This window comes from Lepisma saccharinum, chromosome 25 (assembly GCF_977018435.1).
Source record: "Lepisma saccharinum chromosome 25, izLepSacc3.1, whole genome shotgun sequence".
Lineage (NCBI taxonomy): Eukaryota > Metazoa > Arthropoda > Insecta > Zygentoma > Lepismatidae > Lepisma > Lepisma saccharinum.
In genome coordinates, this window is record NC_139253.1 from 36,096,328 (window position 1) to 36,122,103 (window position 25,776).

At 40.1% G+C, this 25,776-nt stretch overlaps 1 protein-coding gene across 1 annotated transcript in view; it reads right to left on the reverse strand.

Annotated features, from left to right (window-relative positions):
- Nucleotides 1-5,313, reverse strand: part of LOC145978833 (heterogeneous nuclear ribonucleoprotein U-like protein 1) — a 69,765-nt gene extending 64,452 nt beyond the window's left edge. The window contains exons 1-3 of the mRNA XM_083111711.1: nt 4,998-5,313; nt 2,616-2,830; nt 1,114-1,262 (exon numbers count right to left, since the gene is read on the reverse strand). Coding sequence (XP_082967837.1) covers nt 1,114-1,262; nt 2,616-2,830; nt 4,998-5,136 — 503 coding nt within the window. The 5' untranslated portion in view covers nt 5,137-5,313. The remainder of the gene's footprint in view (nt 1-1,113; nt 1,263-2,615; nt 2,831-4,997) is intronic.
- Nucleotides 5,314-25,776: the final 20,463 nt, after the last annotated feature.

Below are 25,776 nucleotides of genomic sequence, written 5' to 3' on the forward strand. Positions count from 1 at the left end.
GGGCCTAAAAGTTGAGGCCAAAACTTGCGAACGAGATTTCCTGTTCCCGTGCAGAGTTCCATAACGATATCTTTAAATAAAAAAAAAATAAAAAATCAAAAAAAAAAAAATCAATGAAGACGAAATTCCCTGACATTTCCCTGACTTTTTTTGACACCTCAAATTCCCTGACTTTTCCCGGTTTTCCAGGTCTGTCGCCACCCTGAGTATTACTCATTTAACCTCTAAAACGTTATATAAAAAAAACAACCTTTCAGACGTTTATTAACTCACAAAATGTAAACCTAGAAAATGAAGTAAAAATATTTAGTTCAATGCACATTCTTCATTTTGGTAGATTTCTACTTTGAACAACTCACCACAATTTGCACTACAGTTGTCTTACGTATTTATTATGTCTCTTATAAAGCAATTTTCTAATTATGTAATGATCTTTAACAGTGCTACCACATCGCTTGATCTTAATTATGCAAAAAAAAAAAAAAAAAAAAAAAACTCTCAACTTGATGTGTACTTTCATTTGGTTGTAGTCTTTTTAACATTTCAGCAAATGCAAGGGTTTTTCTGAAGGTCTTTAGTTATGTATAGAAACTGAATGGATACAAGTTTGAAATTAATAATGACATAAAAATACTCAGCCTTATACTACATAGCTCAATTATATTTTTTACTTTCTTCATAATCTTTGATCTTACTCATGCCATTCTTCACGCATAGAAGATAAAAATACAAAACTTAAAAAATTGCAAATTACTGCAATGAATCTTATTTTTTTTACCTTATAACAGCACTATCAAACTGAAATTATTTTTAAAAATTCAACCTTCCATTCCAACACTACATCTTGGAGCATAATCATTCTTCCAGTTGTTTACACGGGATGTTAAGAGTCTCAAACTGAGGCTTCACACTGGCTCCATAAACAGGATCTAAGTGAATCACAAAATTGTAACAAAATAAGGTGTGTATTTGTATCTAGTTGAATGCCATAATTGTTAACAGACGCTGCACGAAATAACTATTACATAAAAATACATGGCATCACTGCAGGCTAACATGTTAACCATCTGAATTCTTCAGCAGGAAGAACAAACAGTTTCAGGCAATAATTACCTTCCTCTGCTTCTGTAACTATCCCTCTCCCTTCCTGGGCTGGGTGATCGCTTGCGTTTTTCTCCACGCTCATGGTGTTCATGATGCTCTTCTTTTATTGGTTCAGTTTCAGTTTCCTGTTTCACTTCAACATTTGCCTCTTCCTTTATCTATTAAAAAAGTACAGTAGTATGTGCTGTGGTAAAATACACCTGTGATTATATATGCAAAAACATACATCTTAAATTTAACAAGAGTCTAGATCTTGTATCAAGTAATGTTTTAAAGTAATATTATTGAGTATTAAACTAATATTCATAATATTTTGTTTAGAATTTGTTATTAAAGATTCTTTTCAAACTCGTTAGGTAAACATAAAACAGTGTTGGAATTTTAGTGTTTTTTCTATTTTTTCATTGACATGACATTAACAAAGAGCCTGTTAAATTTACATGTCAATATGTGTAATAAATGAAAGTATCTTACATCACAATGGTGTGCAATAAATCTTTCAGGATTACTATATTTGATCAAACCTAACTAAACCAATGGGTGTCAAATAAAGATTTAAATATTCTGATGATAATTCTAACAGGAGTTTGATGAAAATAACTATCATGAATACACACCAATAACACAGTTTTAACATTGCAGCAGAGCACTGCTGATATTAGTCTACTTGGTTGAATGTAATTTCCTTGCACCAGCCTGACACCTGGGTATACCCCAAGTCCTGAATGTATCGCCAGTTCGGCATCTTTGACAGAACCCCAGAGGAAGCCGACCGGACCCGTATCTGGTTTCGAGCCACCACCTGTTTTTCGGCAAAGCGCTGTTGTCACTTTTACCTCCAGTGTTTAGACATCCATTCATTCACTGTGACGTTTTACTCCAAAGGTCTTTAAATTGCATGAAAAAATAGCAAAACACAATAACACAACCTAGCAAAGATAGAGAACCGCAACCTCGCGTTTAGAAATCTCTAAAGAAACTGAATTAGCAACATCTCATTTAGTCCACGTGGACTTGATGAGAGCTGTCATTTCTTGGAGGGACGCTATTGGTGGGAAAGGTTTCAGGGGATGATTTATTGCAGTCCACGTGGATCTGACATGTTGTTCTTAGGGGGATAACTGATCTTTCGGAACTTTCTTTGCAGTAAAGTGAGGTTTCTTTGGGGACCAGCACTATACACCTGCACTACACCAAATGTCTAAAAGTGCAGCGAACTAGACAGGGCTAGAGAAAGGGAGCATTTTACACTCTAATGAGACTTCTGTAGTTATTGTTATTGTATATTTATTTAACTACTTTTTGGCCACTTGCAGCGATAAGTCACAATCAGATAATAAAGTTGGTGAAGACGAAGAAAAAAAATCAGGCCAGCACTCAAACCTGGAATCATTGAAAGGTCAACAATTCAACAAATCAGCCATAGAGCCAGCATAACAATTTTGTATAAAAAAATAAATGGTAATGGCTATATGGTAGGAATGAAAAGATAAAATGAGAGGAGTTCTCACCTCCTGTTCAGGCTCCTCCTCCTGTTCTGTTTTCATCTCAAAGTCACTTGGTTTTCTTTCTGGAGAAGACTCCTCCTTGATTTCAGGTTTAGCTTCCATTTCATAAGCATCTTGTGAATCATCTCCACCATTTTGTTCAGGTTCCTGCAAACTAGTCTCCTCTTCGCCTGGTTCTTCTGTTGAAGTTTCTTCAATTGGTGATGTGTCTGGAATGCCTGCACAGGCGGAATAAAACAAACAATTCAATTATTGTTTTTTAAAATTACAATACAAGTTCTTGTAGTTTTAAGAAAGTGTTTAGAAAATGGCGAATGTAAGGATGGTCAACTACTTATTTGGCCCAGCTCAAAATAGTTCATGCAGCATATCCTTTAATAGGGTAAGACTCTCTTCCCTCTTTCTGTACAAAGTCAAGCACAAATTTCAACACTATTTAGCAGGAGGGTACAGGGAGTCAATTGTACCATTATGGTGTTTTAAGTTTTCAGTTATTTGCATTGGATGCATTTTAATATAAGATAATTTATATTCATTCTAACCTCATTGACTTCTGTCATAACATTGTGTGTTTATGAAGTCATCTCATGTTTTGAATTGTCTTGTCAGGTGCTATCTTGTGCAAAACTGCTGTTCATAAACTACAGCCAAGTCAGATGAAGCCAGCTACATCAGTTTCTAAACTCAATCCAAGTACAGCTCCGCCCACTACTGGTTCCGTGACATATCCGGTATACTTGGCTCGTAAGATTTGTAAGCCGTTCTCGATACGATTGAGTTGGCTGACTGCAGACAAAAACTAACAGAAAGCACGACAGCAGTTTTCAATGGCTGGGAATTGTTTATATGATGCCTTCGAAAGTCAGAAAGTCAGCTGAAGGAAAAGGTGTAGTTAATATTATCTTATAATTCTTTCCGTAGATGTATATAAGTAAAAGTAATATACAAGTAAAAGTAAAGTGTTCCCCTGTGCTTAGCACCATGCCATGAAGACGTATAGGGGGTGTGGGAGTAACGGCCCACACTTTCTTGATCCGGTCATGAGTGGGGGTGATGTGATCAGCACCATGCCCCTGACCGCCTTTACCCTCCAGGTTTCCCCAGGTACCCATGTTATTCGACACTGGGTGGGTGCCGGGGCCACTTCCATCGTTAGAAAAGTTCCCGGATTTGAACCAGCCAGGAATGTATATATGGGGGGAAAATATGCAAAAACTGGCATCCCAAGAGAAAAAGTATAAAAAATGAAAAAAGTCATTTTTGATCTGAACTGTAATGAAAAAATATTTTTAAAGCATTCAATTTACCATAATTCAACGTTATTAGTTGGATCCACCATGCTGTTCATAAACTGCAGCCTGGGACAGCTTCGCTAGTGACGTTTCATGTAAAGTCTGCATAATCCACTTGTGTAAGACCTGGGCTGAGTTGGCTGGAGTTTACGAACGACAGTAAAGCCTTCAAGTTTGGCTGCTTCAGGGTAAGGTAACAGAGGTAGTATCTTGCAGGGGTACAAAGGGCCAAGGGAGGCATAGAGAATCATGCAAACACAACAAAATATATTTCATAAAATTGGGTGTGAAAATATAATAAATCAACTTGGTGTTAGCACTGCAACATTTTGTAATGCATAATCCGCCATGACAATTTTTATCCTGGAACCTCCTGCCTATTGACACAAACGATGCTGGTTTGTTCAATTTATGAAATTTAGTACTTTATAATTAGCCTCTTCTTATTTCGACCACGCACAATTGTCTGGAACCCATTATAAAGGTTGGAAAATTAACTTCTCATGCTCAAATACCTGCGAAAAAAAACCTACAAGCAAAATAGGTTTACATATATTGGAGTGCCTGCAAACTGATAACGAATAGTGTTAATTCGAGGTGTGCTCACGCTCAGTAAACATCTCGCAAAACAAGTTGGTTGTAGATCACCCCTCATTCTTAAAGTAATATCTGACATCAATGAACTTTCAGTTAAAACCAATACCACATATGACACCACAAAAAATTATCTACGCGCTTCAATTCCTTACAAATAATTACCGCAGAATGCCGCATGAAAACTGTCCGCGAAGCCGAAATCAAAAAAGTTGACAAAAATCACAGACCATGTGCAAATGTTTCGTAAGTTACGCATGAAACTTCAAAAAAGTTTCACGACACAAAATGTACATAAAATCTACCTCTTAAATGCATTACAACGTAACACTCAATCCTTGCTACCTACGGGACTCCATTTTTGCCCAAGGTACAAAAATGGCGGATAATCCACGCCGGTAAAAATGCGACAGTTAGCTATTTTTGCTGCAAACTAAAACAACTTCCTACTACCGCTTTACCTAAATGAACACACTAAACATGTTTGTCAATGAATTACCTTTTCCAGTTTCACCTTCCAGTGCTTCGCGTAATCGATCCACTAACGTCGCTTTATTTCCTCTTGTGTCTAAACCACGAGAAGCTAATTCAGCACGTAACTCCACAACTTTCATTTTCGCCGGATCAGTTTCACTCATTTTGCTAATTAATTGGTACGAAGTTAAAATCAGACAAGATACAAATTAAATGAAACTCTATGTTACGATGCAGATCAGAAAATTATCTGAAGTTCAGCTCATAGAAGTTACGTTCCCAAAATCTATCGCACGTACGAGAACACGACACAAACACCACTTTATAACATAAAATGGCGTGGCTAGTTAGAAAGATTCGCACTTTTGTAAGGCTGAACGTGATTGGTTTCAACCCACACCATTAAATCCACAGACAAAATACTACCCAATAATAAAAAGAGTTACTTTCTGCGCAGTTTTTCGTTGAGAACATTTTATTCGCTACTTCTAGCCGCGTTGTTCCAGGATTGGTTGATATGAGTGTTCGTAACCTAGGCAACGAACTTGTTGAGCTATGGCGGAAAAAAATGGTATGTATTTCAGGGAATTTTTCATCGTCTTGGTTGACTTTATTAACATTGAACAACCTCTTCTTTCAAGCTCTTACTGCAGTCTCTTGAAAGAGAAGTGCAACGTTCCTCAGTTCTTTCAATATCTTTACTGAACGGCGAATATTTTGAATTACAATCAAATAAAAATACTTTGCTGGCTTTCACAAGTACGTAACAAAGTTGTCTCCTGGTTTTATTCTCTCTCTTTGTTTCCATGGGTTAAGATGTGTTGAGTTCCTGTTTCTTCAAATCACGGAGCATTCAACAATATGTTTGTAATCATAAAACGTTTGTGATCATAGGCGTCCGAAAGGGAGCATGGGGCCGCGGCCCCCGTGGAAAGTAAATGATAAATTCAATTATAAATCTCAGATATGTAATTTCATTCCAGTCAGTGTAATGTATGTTAATTATGGGCTGATAATTGCACATAAGCAGTGGCGGCGTCAGGATTAATCATCTGGGCGTGCTGAGGGGGTGCGGAATAAAATTTAGGGGGTGCGATGTTGAAAATAAAGAAAACATAAAATATGTATGTATGCATGTTTTATCAGAGGCGCAACCACGAATTTTTGTCTGGAGGAGGGGGGCAAGTACCAAGATAAACGTGCCAATAATAATAATGATCATGACATTATTATTATTATTATTATTATTAGTAGTAGTAGTAGTAGTAGTAGTAGTATAGTAATAGGCGTCGACTCCATGGGGCTTGGAGGCCTTCGAGCCCCCCAACGTTAACGATGTGGGGGCAGAGCCCCCTAAATAATATGTTTAAGAGGATCTAATGTATTACTTTGCTTCTCTTGTAAAGTTTACTCTGAATTGTGCCACATGAATTTAACTTTAAATACACATTTGAAATGTTCTACACCATCAACGCTGGGGGGCTGAGACCGCTAAACCATCAACTTTGGGGGCGGGCTATGACTAGAGACAGCAAAACACATGAGGGAGGTTATCTAAGTGTCCCCCTCCGATTTCCATAAAACGTGGCAGGTGTATAGAGGGGGCCCAAAGGAAGATATACGTGTTTTCTTGTTTCGGCTAAAAAACGGGTTTAGGTTGGAAAACCCCCTCAAATGTCAAGATGAGGACAAATTGAAGTGGGGATCTGCCCCCTGTGTCCCCCTCCGATTCCCATGAAACTTGGCAGGTGTATAGAGGGGCCCAAAGGAAGAAATACGTGTTTTTTGTTTCGGCTAAAAAACTGCTTTAGGGGGCAACCCCCCCTCAAATATCAAGATGAGGAAAAATTGAAGTGGAGATCTGACCCCTGTGTCCCCCTCCGATTTCCATGAAACTTGTCAGGTGTATAGAGGGGCCAAAAGGAAGAAATGCGTGTTTTTTTGCTTCAGCTAAAAAACGGGTTTAGGGAGCAAACCCCCTCAAATATCAAAATGAGGACAAATTGAAGTGGGGATCTGACCCCTGTGTCCCCCTGCGATTTCCATGAACTTGGCAGGTGTATAGAGGGGGCCAAAGGAAGAAATACGTGTTTTTTTGGTTTCGGCTAACCACTCTCCGTTACCCTGCTCTGGTCCGTCTATTGTTATGCCCATGTCTATCCGGGAACTATGGTGTCTATGAATTCAGCATCTCTCTACAATTGCACTGCGTTTGGTACCAACAATCCTACAGTTCTGTGCTGTGTGTGTTCCAAATTTATGTGCGTGTTCTTCTTATGGCAGATTTACGTGGTTTCAGGGTCAGATCCCCACCTCAATTTCTCCTCATCTTGACATTTGAGGGGGGGGATCTGACCCCTAAAACCGTTTTTCAGCTGAAACAAAAAAACACGTATTCTTCCTTTGGGCCCCTCTATACCCCTGCCAAGTTTCATGGAAGTCGGAGGGGGACACAGGGGTCAGATCCCCACTTCAATTTGTTTTCATCTTGACATTTGAGGGGGGTTGCCTCCTCAAACCGTTTTTTAACCGAAACAAAAAAACACGTATTTCTTCCTTTGGCCCCCTCTATACACCTGCCAAGTTTCATGGTAATCGGAGGGGGACACTTAGATAACCTCTATTGTAAGTACAGGGAGGTTATTTCAGTCGTTCACCGCCAGCCTGTCGGCCGTTCAGCGGACTCTTCATGCAACAGGTCCCGGCAAATTGCGTTCAGGAAGTCCGTAACAGAAACCGCTTGTTTTGTAATATTTCCACTTTTCACAATTACAGTTACAATTGAAATAAGCACGTACCTTGTCGCAAGGATGCTGTGTGTGTGTGTGTGGAAAAGGTGTCCTCCCAAATACAAATATTTCTGGCACCTTATTTCTGACAGAAACTCTTAGATTAGACATCGCTACTTTATCGTCAGTTGTCAGAAAGGGAAGACAGCATCCCGGCGCATAAAGCAAACCGAAAGCGTAAAATGATATTTAAAAGTAATAATAATGATGATCACTAACCTCCTGTGTTATAAGAGATGTTGAAAATGACCTCCTTTAACAGCAATACAACACGTTTCTTAGGTTCAAGAGATCCGGTCTATCGTAATTCCCTGACCACTTTTCTGCAAGAATTCGTTTTCACGTAATTATCGTACATAAAAACTCTCTGTTCAAGACTATATTTGTTTAACGACATAACTAATGAATGAATAACAATTAACACACAATAAAGCACTGGCCATGAGTAGCAACACAGTATAAACAACACGCGTCCTGATAAACGCAAACAGAAGTGAACTTGAACGTACACTGACTAGTCTGGTAGCCGACAGTGTTGCTAACCATTTTTCGGCAATGTCCCTACAGACGTAGTCAAAATGTCCCTACAACTGACCAAATGTCCCTACGCCAAGTAAAGCGACTAAAAAAATTATCACCTCATGAGCATGCAAAACAGAAGATAAAATATACACATTTACTTGCCAAATCTTTCTGCTCGGTGCTTCCACAATTAATGAAGGAGCGAATTTACATTTGCCTATCCTAACTTAACCTAACCGTACCTGGAAGCGGACCCGGCGCCTACCCAGCGTCGAATAACATGGGTACCTGGGGGAAACCCTGGGGGGTAAAGGCGGTCAGGGGCGTGATGCTGATCACATCACCCCCACTCACGACCGGATCAAGAAAGTGTGGGGCGTTACCCTCACACCCCCTATACGCCTTCATGGCGTGGTGCTATGCACAGGGGAACACTTTACCTTTTTTGTACCTGAATGGTTCGTGGGGCTATCCGTCAATGGTTTGTTGGGCTACCCGTTTTTCGAGCCCAAATTTTAACTATGTTTGCCTTGCCTAACCTAACTTAACCTAACCTTACCGAGAATGCTCAGTGGGGCTATTCCTGAATGGTTTTGCGGTAATTGTGATTACGAACCGATAAAAAATATTTTTTTCGTATCACTTTAACATCATCGAAGACGCCATTTTCGTATCCTGCAATTTTATGATTGATGTAATGTTGCCAAATTTACCTGTAATCAAATCAGTTCTTCTACATCGTGATTGTCGCTGTCACATGTAAGCATGTTCTTTGGGCAATATACTGAAATGAATAAGTTTATTAATTAGCCCTCCTGCACACTCCACCTAACAATCTGTATAACATTAACAATTTTTTTACTGTTCTCTTCCGCTATTCTTATACAATCCATGCTCTCCAAGTATGAAAACAACAGTGTGGCAACGCTGTAGACAGCGTAACTAATTGTAATTTGTTCATATCAACAAATATGGCTACCATACTTGTATACGGAGAATCATTGCGAGAATTGAAATGCTTATTTTACAACTTTTACACGTTAATTAACATTTTTCCCCCCTCACCCCAACATGTTAACTTGAGATAAATCATCACGAATAATTATTTCGTGAGTATAAGACGTAGCATAGAAATTACAGAAGGGTCCGGTATTGGAAATTCTTGCCTTAATGAATAATAGGGGTGTGCGGGACAGAATTTTTTGGGTCGGGACGGGATCGGGACGGTAATTTTTTTAAATCCCGACATTCGGGACTGAAAAATTTGCAATTTCCCGACCAAGTCGGAAAATTTTCGGGACGGGAAATGTTCGAAATTTCCCGAAGCACTGGAAATCTCGAATTTTACAAGTCATTTTCACTTTAAGTGATTGTTTTTGCATTTCTAGAATAAAAACTTACAATTTTCGATAAGTTCCAGAAACTTACAAGGCAGAAAACGTCGAGAATTAACGACTTTTTAAAGTAAAGGATCCCGCACACCCCTAATGAATAACGTTGAGTCGTTTACTGTTGATTATGTTATTTGAAGTCATACATGCTGCTGCTGTGCAGAGATAGATGTTGGTTGGTGATGCTGTATTTCCTGCAGTCTTTAACAATTCTGGTCCCATTTTATTTCCCTTTTTTGTTTTTGTTGAGTTGAGTTGAGTTGGTGTTTTAAGTCCACTTTATGCACAGTAAGGCTAATCGGGACTGGACCTACAGTTTAAAGTGGGATCCGAACCACTTGTGCCTCCACGGATATCGAACCCGGGACCCCTTGATTACAAGGCGACGACGCTACCACTGCGCCATCGGGGAGGCCCTTTTTTTGTTTTTGTATCACTTAACATTGAAAATATTCTTTCCGTTTCCGCTTTAGAATGTGGCAATGTTAGCACTATTTTCGCGAGAGTGGAAATGTTTTCAAAAAGGAACTTGCCTTGAAAGTTTTTGGTAACCGATAACATGTTTCAAAATTCTGATGGAGATTTGTTAGTTAGTTCTTTTTTCTCCTCTTCGCTAAAGTATCCAGATAAACTAATTCATAAAATGTCATTTACCAAGATTGAAAAAAGTACCTACGTTTTCCCTCATTTGGCACAATCTGTCCCTACGTTCTTACGCGGGAGAAATTTAGTGAAAAGTCCCTATGCTTAGGGACATGTCCCTACGGTTGGCATCACTGCCGACACGTGCAGTATGAAGCGCCCTCTCGCGGCTGACAGACAACTCACCCAACCCCCGATAAGCTGCCGGCGCTGTCGCGACAACTGAGGATAAAGTAGCGATGACTAATCTAAGATTAGATGTCAGAAATAAGGTGCCAGAAATATTTGTATTTGGGAGGACACCTTTTCCACACACACACACACAGCATCCTTGCGACAAGGTACGTGCTTATTTCAATTGTAATTGTAACTGTAATTGTGAAAAGTGGAAACATTACAAAACAAGCGGTTTCTGTTACGGACTTCCTGAACGCAATTTGCCGGGACCTGTTGCATGAAGAGTCCGCTGAACGGCCGACAGGCTGGCGGTGAACGACTGAAATAACCTCCCTGTATATAATTATGAGTATTGTTAACATTAGGGCCGGATTAAGGTGGGTGCTATTGATGCTGCAGCATTAGGCCCATTCCTGAAATAGGCCCAAATGAAAACAGACGAGAATTTTCCGAAAGCTGGACAGTTTTCTTTTGCTATATTAACCTGAAAATAAATCTTAGAATGAAATTTGGAGTCCCAATTTCGGACGCGTAGACACAGCGTTACTTATTATACAGTTACTATTATTGTTTGCGCTATGACGTAACTATAACGCCATGTGTTTATTGTTCACCGAATATTTCAAGTTCTTCTTCTTCATCTTCATGACCCTTACCGCTGGAAGATTTCAAGTTAATGCTATCAATTTTATGTTAAACAGTTTACATAGTAATTTAGCTGCGTTTTTTGCAATATCTTGGCGATTGTTGCCACTTTAATATTGTTCGGTTAGTGAGTGCGACGTAGTAAATTTTTCACCTGGAAAGTTAGTTGTACAGAAAAAATTGACGATATGCAGCATCAGGCCCAATTTCGTCTTAAACCGGCCCTGGTTAACAATTTTTACTAAAGAGTTTCAAAAGACGATGTGCATGAACTAGAGGAGTGGATGGGACGTTCGGGCTACAAATGGCTCTCACATGACATTCAGAACGAGATCGTTGATATATTAGGGAGATCTGTTTTGCGCTCCGTGGTAGCAGATATTAAAAGTCGGGAATGTGAACAATTGACTATCTGCATTCGAACTGTGAATGAAAATTTTGATATTTTTTAGGAATTCATGGGCTTTTACGAGATTCCGAACACTGAGGCCAAAACTTGAAAAAGGGAGGGAGTGAGTCATTCATTAATTTATTTCAGTGATCAGAGGCCCCACCCCCAATAATTTTGACAAGTCGGCGCCCCTGACTAGTAGTAGTAGTATGAAAGACGTTACTATCCTCGTAAATCACGCAAAAAGGGGAGAAGTTGGTGCTAAAGCATTTGTGTTATACAAACGATTTGAAATAGTTTTTCAAACGTTCAATTTCACATTAGCTAATAATTGAAAACAAGCACACAAACTGTATTTTTGAAAGACAGAAAATGCATGACGAATATAATTCTTTTTGTACATTACACATGTATAACTTTCATGTACAACATGTATGCAACATGGAGCGACGTAAAAAATAAGAGCATGCATATGCAACATGTTAACACTGTATTCAAAGTTTATTTAATACACATATATAACATATTATTTAAATGCATTACATAATCAATTTATCCGCCTCGTAACAAACCAACAGCAAAAATGATATAAATCTTTCAAATGTGAGCGCTTCTTTTCATCCAAACAATTGAAGCATTCCACCGAATAACGCGCTGTATGGCAGTTTTGGGAATTCTCTCTTTTAAAGCGCTTTAATTTATATTGTTCGCCGCCCCTAGCTACGGCTCTGAACTTTTACGAAGTTACGAATTTTTTTTTACTAAATATATTTTTATTTGCATAAAATTTGAAATGGAAGATGGCAATTGCCGCTCTGTGCCCCCCCCCCCCCATTTGCCTTGAGGTGTCCTCGTGCGTCTGGAAGAAAAAATAAATACATGAACAATTGAACACTCATTCCATTTTGAACATCATTTTGTCATGCTACTCTTAAATTCTGCTAGCCTTGCTTTTTTATAACTTCAATTTTTGCCCCCTTGTGCCCCATAGAATTGATTTCGGACCAAGCTTCAGCTTTATTAAAATCCCCTTCTGCCGCACTATCCCCATCAACGAATTGTACATTTCTTGGCGAACTTCGGGCTCCTCGGCCTGAAATGGTACTTTACTAAACATGTTACGTGGAACATATAGAACGTATTAGCAGGTAAACTACCCGTCACGATACAACTCGCGTTAAATAGTTACCCGAGCACGACCTGATGAGTAATGATATCTTGAAAGCATCTGAAATGTTTATTCCAGTGCGACTTGGAGAAAAGCGGAACTACAAGTAGGTGGACAATAAAACCGTTTAGAGTGCCACACACGTAAATTTGCCGTTGCGTAGAAACGAATTTTCGTTTCGTCTCCCTCTCTCTTAGCATCACGTGTTCTACCCTGCTCGAAAACCTTCGCTATTGTTGCCATATTGTCATTCCATTCCTGGACACACTCGCGCAAACTTCATTGAAAACAATTGAACAGCGCTCCAGCTCGCGGTTCCCACCGGTCAGCAGGGACGGCAATGTGGCAATATAGCACGGCGTAGTCGTTGCTTCTTTTATGCAGTGCATGTTCATTGGCTAGCTAGTAACTAGTGTTGCCAACTGTAATAATGAAGCATTATTTCTGTCACGGAAGGGGAAAAGGCAGGTAAAGTGGCGGTGAGTTTTGTTGGATTGGAAGCACCATATTTTTATTTTATACTAAGTATTTGACCGGTTTGACGTTGTGTGCGTGTATTGCGTGTGTGTATGTAAAAGTGTGTGTTTGCTAATGAAAGTTAAATTCCATAATGCCTCCAGTTCTGTCGAAGTTGAAATCAAAAACCTTGCATAGCCAAGCTCGGGAAATTCTAAGCAATTCAACTCTGGCTCCGGCAGGTGTTCTTGTAGAAATTGCATAGAGGAGGCTGTCATTTTTGCTGCTTAATGCGATACATATTGTTTTCTGTGTTAAAATTGCCATGCTTTGATGGGTGACCAAGTTCATAGCAGGGCCGGCGGAAGGGGAGGGCGAACCGAGCGGCAAAATTTGAAGAGAAGAAAAAAATAAGCCTATTGAAAACTGTGATCGAGCGAGATATTCTTTTGCGCTGAATAGTATTGAAATATCATAAGAAGTCTCATTATTTATTTTATATTTTGATGTTTTAGTTAGGAATATATTGATTTTCAATTTTCCGTTGCTGCGTAATGACCGGGGGGGGGGGTCGAAATAGAGCGGCATCTGCCGCCACCTCCCAGGGAGGCAAAATGACTAGCGCCGGCCCTGGTTCATAACAAAAGAAAAAGCCGCGCAGCTTATCGTCTAGTGGCAGTATATGTACTCGTTATTGTTGTCGAAGCCGGCATCCTTTGCAAATGTACAACAAAGGCAACCGACTGTCGCAGATCTCAGAGAGGAAATAATAATACTGTTTGAGGAGGAGTGTTATGGTGCAATTGTAGCGGTTTAACACGTTGGCATGTTATTATCTGCCGTTGCAGTTCCATACCAGTGTATACGGGTTTTGGGAGTGAAAAGTTAGAACGCCACCAGTGCATTAATGCAATGAAAAATAATATATACGTATATATTTTTTTTATTTTGTTTGAAATCACTCAAATAAGGAATCGTATGAAGAAGTCTTCTTTGCAGCATTTTTGGTAATTGTACTTATGTGTTAGTTCATATTTTGCGAATTTTTAGTCCATATGTATGTAGCTACATACAAAGCCACTTGTTAGTACATATTAATCCTAGTCCTGGTATAATGCATGACGTTTAAAACTCAACGTTAGATAGACCTGAATTCTCTAATTTTATTGTTGTACGTAACAGCTGTGCATCGGAGCACTGCAGCGATTTTTCTATCTGCTCCATTAGCAACACTGCTTCTTTAGTTGTTTCGCGCATCGCACGGCAGAAATAGCTGTGCTGGACTCTAACAACAATGCCAAAAGAGAACTCACTGAGCTGTGTGCATATATCGAAAACACAAAGGCCGCTTCTCTTTCAATGCTTGCCTGTTGTATACAATAACATCAGTGGTGTCCAGTGGCGGAGCGTGACCTTTCCAACAGTGTAAGCCTATCATGACGAAGGCTATTTCCCGTTGTGCTTATTTTTGGGCTGACATGGTTAGGGATTTATCCACACACATCGACCCCCCCCCCCAATTTTTTCAGAACACTTCCCTGGAATTTTTCACCAAATTAAAAATTCTGGATATCTGATAATTAAGTCAGTGTTATTCCTATCACAATGAGTAACGTATCGATAAAAATATGCAAAGTTAGATAAAATGAATAATAATAATAATAAACAGAAGGAAACAGAAAAGTGCTGAATACTTTTTACAACCGCTTAACCAAGTATCAGCTCCGTATCATGAATCGCAAAATCGGAATTTTATTTTTCGTTTCTGTTACTATGTCTGCTAGAGAAGGAAGGGGTGGGCCTACCTATATCCACAAGTTTCTTCTTGGCAGCAAAATCCTTGCTGGACAACGGCGTCTTCAACAAGTTCTCCAACCCACCGCACAATCACACTCATTTTATTCCATAATGCACTTCACTACTGTATCACACCACAGCACAGGGACGACAGTCTGCTTTTCAATAGATGGAATTCGCAAAAGCAATACCTCGAGACTTTAACAAACACACAGCAAGAACGGGGAAACAAAAATACACCAGATCCAAAATCAGTCACTGCTCAAAGCAGTGATCTTTCGGACTGTGAGGGGAATATCCCTTTCGGACATAAATAAATTCCCTCTCTTGCCTTAAAATTCCCTATATTTAGTAAAAAAAATACAATATAAAATATAAAAGAAATGCTCACAAATTGTAGGGATATATCCAGAAATTTCTATCAAAGGACATGTAAGTGCTTTCTTAGGATAGTGTAGAAGCAAATCTAGCACCTAAAAGATCATAAACAGGCTTTTCGTACGTTGTTCGAAGAGTGTTTGAATCACGGACTATGTAATTAATAATATTTGGTTCACATTTGACATGAAATTTGTAAAATTGGTTCAATCTTCAGTTTTCATTAACATTTATTTACTTATTTATTTCACTTTTTAGCTCAATTATTACCAGCTGAGTTCACATAAACGGAAAACAGAGTCTTAATATGTCTAATGTTTATGCTCTCCTACAAGCGAAAAACAGAAACAACAAGAATTTAGCACATCAATGTGTATCTAGTTATCCCGTATCCCGCTCATTTCTAGGTTTCTCCTTTTTTCCCTTCCTGTTAGTTTTTTGCTTCAGAATTCCCTGTTCCTGGGGAAAAAAAACCTCCTTGAAGCACCACCGGCTCAAATTTCCTTTGCAGTCAACCATTCATACCCGACAACGCTGGAACCCCTCCTCTTGCAGGACCTGTGTCTCGCGGGCGCGTATTCAGTGAAGCCAACCCAAGCATAATGGTGCTAAATCTCGCACAAGTTTAAAAAGTCGTTTGTAAGTTGGAGATATAAATAAAACAACAGGGCCGCTTTTCGTTGTGGTTGAATTTTCTCAAACTTTTCACGTAACGTGGAACCCATGCCGTTGGTTGAACCATTCGAATTTATATTTGTTTTTGTTATAAATTAATATTTATAATATGAAAATCCCAGAACAATTTAGTAGTATGTAGCATAATTTCGGAGTTTAAACGACACCATGGATGTCCAGAAGGGACAAGGGGAGGAGACACTTCCTGAAAAATGAATGTCCACCATTTTCACACATACAATTTCATTTCAGTCACATCAAATTGTTAATGATTGTAAGGGCATTGCAGAAAAATGTTAACTTCAAATTGAATTAGTATATTTTTAGAAGGGAAATATACCTAGTTTACCCCAACCCCTGAAAAAAATACTTTGCTTAATCCTCCTGGTGGAAAGAAATACTGCGGACGTCCATGAACAACACTTTTTCTAAACATGAGGTTTGCAACGCTGCTGTAAGCCTCTGCCCGTAGGTTTACATACCTAGGGTTTCGATGCGCTCTTCTCCCTATATTCCTTGTTCTTCACTTGGTTCTTCTCCTTCTCCTTCCAGATACGGTGGGCGACGGTAGGCACTGCTCCTTCGCGGTCAGAAATTTGTAAGGCAACATTCAGACGGCTTACAACTTTCCCCAAGCAAAAGGCGGGAGTTCTCATGTGCCATCTGGTGCTGAAGTGTTGCAATCTAACAAACAGGAACTCGAAGACTGGTATCGGGCCGAGATGAACTTTGAAGTTTTTATGAATTTTGCCATATAATTACATACATTTTACTAGAACTAATAAAGTGTAAGCCCGGCTTACACGGCTTACATGGACGCTCCGCGCCTGGTGGTGTCACTACCAATGTAACTACGACATATGACACTGCAAGAATTAATGTTTTCAACATAGATTTTGAATAGGGGGTGAGGAAGAAATTTAGGGGGTGTGAAAGCATCCCCTCGCGCTCCCTGGCGCCGCCCCTGCGCATAAGGCAGGTACAGGATCACAGCAGGAATGCAGATACAGTAACTTCAATGTTTTTAAAGAGGCAGAGCATTGTTTTGGGGGAAAATATTTTATGGATGTTCTTGGAGTGAATGATTTAGTTTATGTTACATTGTTACGACGCGTTTCTTCCACTTTTGACTAATCGCTACGATAGGGTTGAATGGTGCTACTAGGTTGAGATGGATGAAGGGACAATCACGACACGAGTCCCACAGATAGATATTTCATGCTGTGGGTACGTACAGACTTCTACAAAATTCAGTCCACGGTGTTCTACGTTAAGAGAAGTTGACATGGTCAGGCACGTATCCAAGGGGGGCTTAGGGGGCTCGAGCCCCCCCCCCCGAAAGTTTTCGGTTAACACTAGATAAAATGAGGTTTTTGGTTCCTTGTGGTGACGATAATTTAAGGAGATAAATAATTATCGAGGAAAGACTGAGAATGTTCTGTAACCCTGTTATTGATAATAGCGCCTATCCAAGGTGGGGATCAGGGGGCTCGAGGGCCCCCCCCCAACCAGGATTTTTTTTCAGTTTACTAGATAAAATTAGGTTTTTGGCTTCTTGAAAAATGTAACGATAATTTAATGAGAAATAATTATCGAGGAGAGACGGAGAATGTTCTATAACCTTCTTATTGTTAATAGCACGTATCCAAGGTGGGGATCAGGGGCTGGAGCCGCCACCAGGAAATTTTTCAATTTACACTAAATAAAAATACGTTTTTGTCTTCTTGAATAATGTGACGATAGAGAAATAATTATCAAGGCAAGACGGAGAATGTTCTATAACGCTGTTGTTGATAATATTGCACGTAAACTTTTCTTGCCCTTTCGGTGTTGTCGCAGCGAACTTGAGCACTACATAAAGACTTGTCCGCATTTGGAAGCTGTACGCACAACAAAGGTAGCGCCACAAGTAGGACGATTCGTTATAGTTTTTAATATCTGGAAAGCGTGAGAGGGAACGTTCCTGAATAATAGGAGTCGAACTACTGGCAGTATTACCGAATCGCTTTATCTGCGGAACGTTCTAGAATATAATGAGGATATAAATACGCGGCTTCAATTTCCCAGTTGATCTGTACAACAGAATCGGTTAATGAGACTTCAGAGGTAAGTGTGACAGTTTATACAGTCGATTAGTGATCAGTCAGTGTCAATTGGTTGCTTTTAAGATCTAGTGATTCAAAAATCAAAAGGACTAAATACCGTAAAGTAACGTTTGGGTCTAAAGCTGAAGACATTGACGACAGCGAAACTTACGTAGCCTCAGTGTAGTACTAGTTCGGGTCGAGGGCGGAAGAGATCGAACGTCTCTCTCTAAATTGAATATTTCAGCAGTATTGGAGCAGTTTATTAAAAATGAAATTATCTGCACAGATCAACTGAAAATCAAAGTTTTGAGTGATTATTTAGTTGTGTCCGGACCAAATTTCGTGTATGCAGTCCGAGAATTTCATGGTGTAAAAAAATACTTTTGTTTAAGCGTACTGGGTTCGACACACACTCAAACACTTAACTATTATAAAGGGACAGCCGAAAATTTGTGAATGTATAGAAGAGAAAGCAAGAAGATGCTACTTATGTACAGTAGTTATTTTAGCGGAAATTGCAGCCTCTACTCTTCAGGACCCGAATCAGGGCTCTGGCATACCGTGCCATTGCTCTACCAACCGAGCCACCCTTGACTTCGACTGATTTTTCGCTAAAATGTCTACATAGTACATGTCCTGTGAATGTCAAATCGTAAGATGTTGCCTGTATAACGAACAAGCACAGAAAATAAAGGAGAAAGAAGAAAACTGAGGAGCATTCCTACCGGTTGAGGAGACATTTTACTTCTGTAGTCAACACGAGCTGCCGCTTCGAGGTGACGATAACAGTGGCCTACTAAGGGTGATTTCACACCGATGTCGCCTGAGGATTTCACAAGTCGAACGTAGATTTGTGCGGCCTTTTGTGTCGCTACGGTATGAAACGTTGCTGTTGATTGGCTCGTTCCAAACGACAGGTATCGCGTGTCCCTTCGGTCTGAAACGTTCCAAAGTCTTGAAGATCCATGTCACAAGGATGGAAAATTAGGGCTTTGTTAAGGCTTGGTGCGAAGGCAGGCGACAGCACCCTAAATAATAATATCCAAACCTGCAGGAAGAACACATCTTACTTCAGTCTCCAATACGAAATGATAAATACTTCTGGTGAGTTGATTTTTAAAAAAATGTGTCCGAGATAAAGAGTGGCGTGCCCAGGATTTTCTGAAGGGAGAGGGGTTATGCATACTATTTTTGGTGTTCAGTCTTAATTTTGCCATCTTTTCCTATCTTTGACGTTATCTTTTAAGGAATACTTCGCCAAATTGGGTTATGACCCACCAATCCTCCCTTGGGCACGTCACTGGAGATAAATGAGTAAGCATTTGATCACATTGCCAAACGAAACATTAGATGTGTTGGGAACGGAAGGGTTTTCACTGTGCATTAATTGTTTCGCGATCCAGCTATATTTGAGAAGACTTCTTTCGTTTCATGCCGATATATGAAGAGACTGCGGAAACTGTGACATACAAGTTTGAACACTTGCGAGTGCTTAGGCCTGAATATGAACAACTTGGTGGGTTTCAGCTTTTATAGGAGGACAAGATTAGTGGTGTTCAGGCTCGAATCGGAGAGAAATATTCGAGAACTGTCTGGGTCCAGTTCGCAGCCCAAAGTTTGAATCTCGCGGTGTCAAGTGGGTTGTCCGTCTCGTGCATGTGTAACAGCTTCGTAAAAACACTCAAAGACACCATAGATGTTTTGATGCCTGATGAGAAGAAATGGGCAAACACGCATACTCAGATGGTTCCGGCACACATTGCTAATGCATGGAAACAGAGGAGTCGAGTGGTAGAAAAAGGTTCCGATTTCACGTTCTGATTTAAGTGGCAGCCTTAAACAGTGGCAACGATTTAGGGGATAGTTGCTCCCCATTGTTTTACCTCCACACTTGGCCTCTTAATCCTAGAGTTGAGGAGCTGTATCATTGCGGGTGAACCCTGCCCAAGCCCGGCTGCGCAGTAGCAAAGGGGAGAAGCTACCGGCTGCGCGTCATTATCTTGCGTTCTGTCCTTGCTGTCGACCACCCAAAGGGCGAGTAGGTGGCAACTACATAAACGTATCTCTCACACTCTGCGCGGAGTAGCCAAGGCCACCCGCAAAGATACAGCTCGTCAACTCTAGGCCTTGTCTACCAAGAGAAAGTAAAATTTCCTTGCATTGCCTCCTTACTTTGGAACCCAATCGCCACCACTGGCCTCAACTTACAATTGTGAGGTTCTATCTATACCCCTTAAAGAGATGTTGTTCAGCCCCCGAAAGGAATTCCTGGATACGTGCCTGGACATGGTCCAATAGATTTTCTAAATATCAAGCGTGGGCGTGATAGCAATTTCAAATGTGAAAGAGGTAGACCGTCATTAGCTCATAATTTGTTTATTTCTTGTTGGTTTTAGTTGACTCGTGTAAGAGGACCATCTTCATTTACCCTAATGTTAATTGATGCCTTGTTGTCAGTTTTAAATGTCTAGGAAGAGGTAGGGGGAAACTGCCTCTCCGCCCCTTCTTTAATCAACCCATACACCTGATAATTATTTTATTTGCATGTATGACATTACACCTTTCACGTTGCCAAGATACGTTACAGTACATTACGAATCTTCTAAATTGTTTCCGTTAAAGATGGTGTAGATAAAATACTATTTGATTGATTGATTGATTTGCTTTATTTTACTTCGCTTCTTGTGCCACTCTTGGCTAATTTGCGAAGATGAGTATGAGTGATGATATGATGAAATTGATGAATGGACACTCACAAACATCCATGCCCAAGCCAGGATTCGAACCCGGGACCCCTGTAGCCGTAGCGCGATGTGCTAACCAATCTGCCACGGGGGCCGGCCGGCCGGCCGGATAGAAGACGAACCTTAGCAGGCAGTAATATGCAGCGTGTTCAGTGCTCGAAGTGAAGAGGGATGATATCCTCCCAGTTAGCTAAATTCCCCCCCCCCCCCCGAGCTGTCTCATTGAACCATACTAGCATCCCAGCAATCCCCAAGACTCAACAAAACATCCTCCCAACATTTTCCACTTCAAGCGCTGAACGTGTTACGACAGAATTTTCAAAGCCTGTAGAGAAGGCAAACAATTTATTTTGCAAACCCTTTCTGTTCGACGCTAAGAACATAATTTTATGCAGCCAGGCTGCACACGTGAAAAAAAATAATTAAATGACTTACCCATAAAAAAAAGTATCATATCTTCGTTTCGTATGAACGGAATTTCATTGAGGTGAAATTGTCAAGGATACACATTACAATGTAACTTACTGAAGTTTCTAAAGAAAGAGACAAAAATCTCACAGTTCGTCTTGTTTTTCGTTTAATATTGCCGATGTCTCATATCATTCTGTCTATTTTTAAACGGCAGTCTCGTCTCGAGTTACGTTGAAACTTCTCTCGGTAACGTTAATATGGAGGATCATCTATCTTGTTCGGTGTCGGCGATTAGGCGGGGCGAGGGGGTCAGTTTTACCCCACTTTTTGCCACTTTTGCCCCCGCACTATGCTAAACCTTATCTACGAAGGGAAATATACTGTCTTTGCCCCTCCCTCAGTTTTGGCACCCCCCCCCCCGGTATTGGAACCCAATCGCCGCCACTGATCTTGTTTAATAAGTTGCCTGGGCGATCCGAAGGCTAAGTTAAGTTGTAGGTCCACCCTTTCCCTTAGTCGAACCTTTCTTCTATAACATCAAAATGCAGGAACAATAGCAACATATGAAACTCTCTCCCCTTATAATATATCTCACCTTATTTCAAAATTCGTGGGTGCGCCACTCATGAGCCCACGGTTCCAGTTTCAATTCCCGGCGGGAACACTTTACACTTGTCCAGGGGTGCCCACAGGTGTGTTTGTGGACGCAGGTTGCGTCCACCCAACTTTTTTGGAGGGGGGGTTATTGTGATCTAAATTTGATTTAATAAACAATACAGCATTGGTTTGATTTACGTTATCATTTAAGCATCGCTGCTATAGAAATAGCAATTGGTGAATATAACGAGTAGTCTAATAAGTATTATTTGGGGGGACAATATCAAGCTCTTACACATTATGCCTTAAATTGTCTCATGAATTCTGGTGGGGGTGAAGATTAAACTTTGGGGGATACAACTCTTGAATATCAGTGTTTAGATTGTTACGAGAATTTTAAGTAGATGAGACTGAGCAGTAGATTTGGGGAGGAGGAATAGCTATTTATTGAATATCAGTTATACTTTACGCGAATTCTGGTATGGGGATTGAGTATGAATTTGGGGGGGGGGGACAATGTTTGCTCTTCAATATCAAGAGTAAGTCTAAAATTAGCTTCGGAATTTTGATAGGGAGACTGAGTATTGAATTAGAGGGGATATGCAGCTCTTGATTTGTTAAATCTTAGATTGTCAAGGGATTTCTGTAGTGATGGGGATCCAACATTCAGTTTTGAGGGACCATATTTATCAATATAATGTATAAAAATTCCTGTATACCATTGGCAGTTCGTGTACTATCAATTGGATTTTAAGCTGGGTTATTCGCAGTGAGAGGGGTGGGGTCCGTTCGTGTTATAACCACCCTTTGTTCGTTCACTTCCAGTAAAAAAGGAGTAAAGTAAAATATAGCACTGACTTCTAAATTAGAAGTCTATGGCCGCCCGCACGAAAAGGGGCGAAGCGGTCCCTTGAACCTCCCTGGAGGGAAAAAAAAAAGATTATTGTAGATACGAGCAACCTGCATCAATAGATCTCAGTGGTGGCAATATCACCATCAGGTTGAAATATCTCAAATAGATTTCGATGTATCTCGACGTGCAAAAGGAGAAAAAGTTGGACAAAAGTAAATATCGCCGCAACCTGTGAAAGTTTTGACTCCCTATTAAGTTAATATTCTGGATAGTTTGAAAAGAAATAGATCTAAAAATGTTATTGCTCGCTTCGCTCGCAAGTCTTCGTTCAACGATACGTGTATGGCGTCTTGATGAGGTGATTGTGAACTATTAGATACTACTAACTTTAATGCAGGTGCATTATTTTAATGGTATTGTTCTATTAGAAATACTATTGTATTGTCGATTCCCTACATGCTGTAATAGTTGTACTAAGTATACTGCATACAATAAATTAGATAAAGCAGAAAATATTTAATGTCAATTCATGTTACAGGAAAATTTTACTTTAGAAAGTAAAATTTGCACTTAAAATAATGTAATTATTGCTATTGATTATTAAAATAATTCTCGTATTTATCTCAAGTATAAGGGGCGAGCTCTTTGAAGGAGCAGTTTCCCGGCACGACCTTGTAACTTCGGTTACAGCCTTTTGATGCCTCATGAAACAACAAAATAAATCTGTCACACGAAGAAACTAGTTTTTTTGTTAAAAGACAACTGCAGCACGAATATTTGGTGTGCCCAGTTTGAATTTTCTATCTTAAGTTGAAAGCAATTCGTGATTTTGAAAATCGCATTCTCTGCCCATGAACAGTGTTTAAACGCACATACATAATTTGCTCTCTAACAAGTCAGGTTAATCAATGTGGTAGCTTTCCGTAATTTTAAAATATATTTTAAAAAAAATGAAAACAAATGATCGACATTCAAATAAAATTAAATTACTGCTTATTTATCCAAAATATATTGGGGGTGGGTTATGATGAACAATTCTTGGGGAGGGGGGTTTTGATGAACGACTTCAGGGGGATGCGTCCATGGCCTTGGGGGTGATGGGCACCACCCCACTTGTCTACTTTAGAACTGTAGGAGTAGGTTCACCTCGATCGAAACGTTGCCATGATGGAGTACCGTGTCTCACTGCATCATCGTCATACCCTGTTTTTCAGTCAAAACATTGGTTCATAACATCTCATCGCGTAATTGATTGATTGAATTGTTGCTTTAAGTCCACTTTATGCACAGAAAGGCTAATCGTGACTGGACCTATTCCTACAGTCTGGGTTGTTAAAGGTCCAGGAATTAGCAAGCGTAAATGGGTTCTAGACCGTATTTCAATTCGATCATTTTTTTCCAGATCAATTTAAATTCGGTCCAGGAAACTTTTTCAATGAAACAATACGCAACTTGGATCGAATTTAAATTATGCGAGAGAAAAAAGGTTCCGTTCCAGTCCTACAGCAAAACACATTAGTATTTATGTGTTCATGGACCTTTGACAATCCTGCCTACAGTTTAAAGTGGGACCCGAACAACTGTGCCATGTGCCTCCAACGGTTATCGAACCCGGGACCCCTTGAAAGGCGACGACGTTGCCACTACGCCATCGGGGAGGCCCCTCATCGAGTAATCGTCGCATCTGCTAGTTAGATAACAAAGCCAATGATAGCGGTACAGAATCCTGGGAAACATTAAGTTTTGTTAGGTCGTACGTCCCAACACTGTAGTAATTTATCTGAAGTGCAATATTTCTACACATGATTGATTTTGTTTATTTTACTTCCCTTCTCTGTCACTTTTAGCTAATCGCGAAGATGAGGATGAGTGATGATATGATGAAATTGATGAAGCGAAGTTCGCAAAGAACACCCACCCCGAGGCCTAGATTCGAACTTGGGCTGGGAGTCCTGGCGTCGTGGCGCACTATGCTAAGCACAGTGGCGTGCCCAAGGGGGAGGGTTGGTGGGGTTATAACCCCCCTTTTTGGTCCAGTATTAAAAAAAAAGAACGTCAAGGGCAGGAAAATATGGCAAAATAAGGACTGACTACTTAAAAAATGTGCACATAACCGCTCCCTTTCGGAAATCCTGGGCACGCCACTGGCTAAGCACTCCTTTCTTCGTCTGAGGAAGACCCTGATGCAGGGTTGAAACGTTACATGTTAAGTGCTTTTATATCTTAATAAACTGCCTTGGTCAGCAACTTAGTGTTTTTGAAGGAATGATGTGCGTCGATTTGGACTATTCACGAGTATTCTGTGCATCTTAATCTTACACCAAACACAGTTTAGTGGCAAATGATTTTTAAGTACCGGCTTCATGTAAAATAGAAAAAAGTTTCACATAATGGTCGCACCGCACTTTTTCTGCTAAAAAAATTGGGATAAAATCTGCGACGATTATGTGGTGAAATGCGGTACTCATTCGTATCGTCTCTGAGACATTTTATGGTCACGTTCAGTGACGTCACCAGGGGGTCGTTAGTTTGAATCATAAGCTCCCTACGGACCAGATTTTTTCAAAAAAGGGAAAATATATGACTACTTAAAAAAAGAAGGTAGGTATCCTTCCCCCTGTGAAAAACCTGGGCAGACAACTGGTCACGCCAATCCACAAACACTCGTTATCAGTCTGATGATATAATTGTTTCTGATGCAACAATTTCTTAACAGGGTGCGTGTGTACGCCGACGTGTCAAAAGCAAACTAAATCAATATTGCATTTGCATCGGAAATTCAATGGGTGCATCATCACTACGGTTATTTCATTTATATAACACAATACAGGTTGATAATGTTTTTGTTTTAAGTCCACTTTATGCTCAAATAGGCCAATCAGGACTGGACCTACAGTTTAAAGTGGGATTCGTGGTATCGAACCCGGGACAAATGGATCACAAGGCGACGACGTTATCACTTAGTCATCACAAAAGGTAAAGGGCTCCCCTGTGCTTAGCACCACGCCATGAAGGCGTATAGGGGTAACGCCCCACACTTTCTTGATCCGGTCGTGAGTGGGGGTGATGTGATCAGCATCA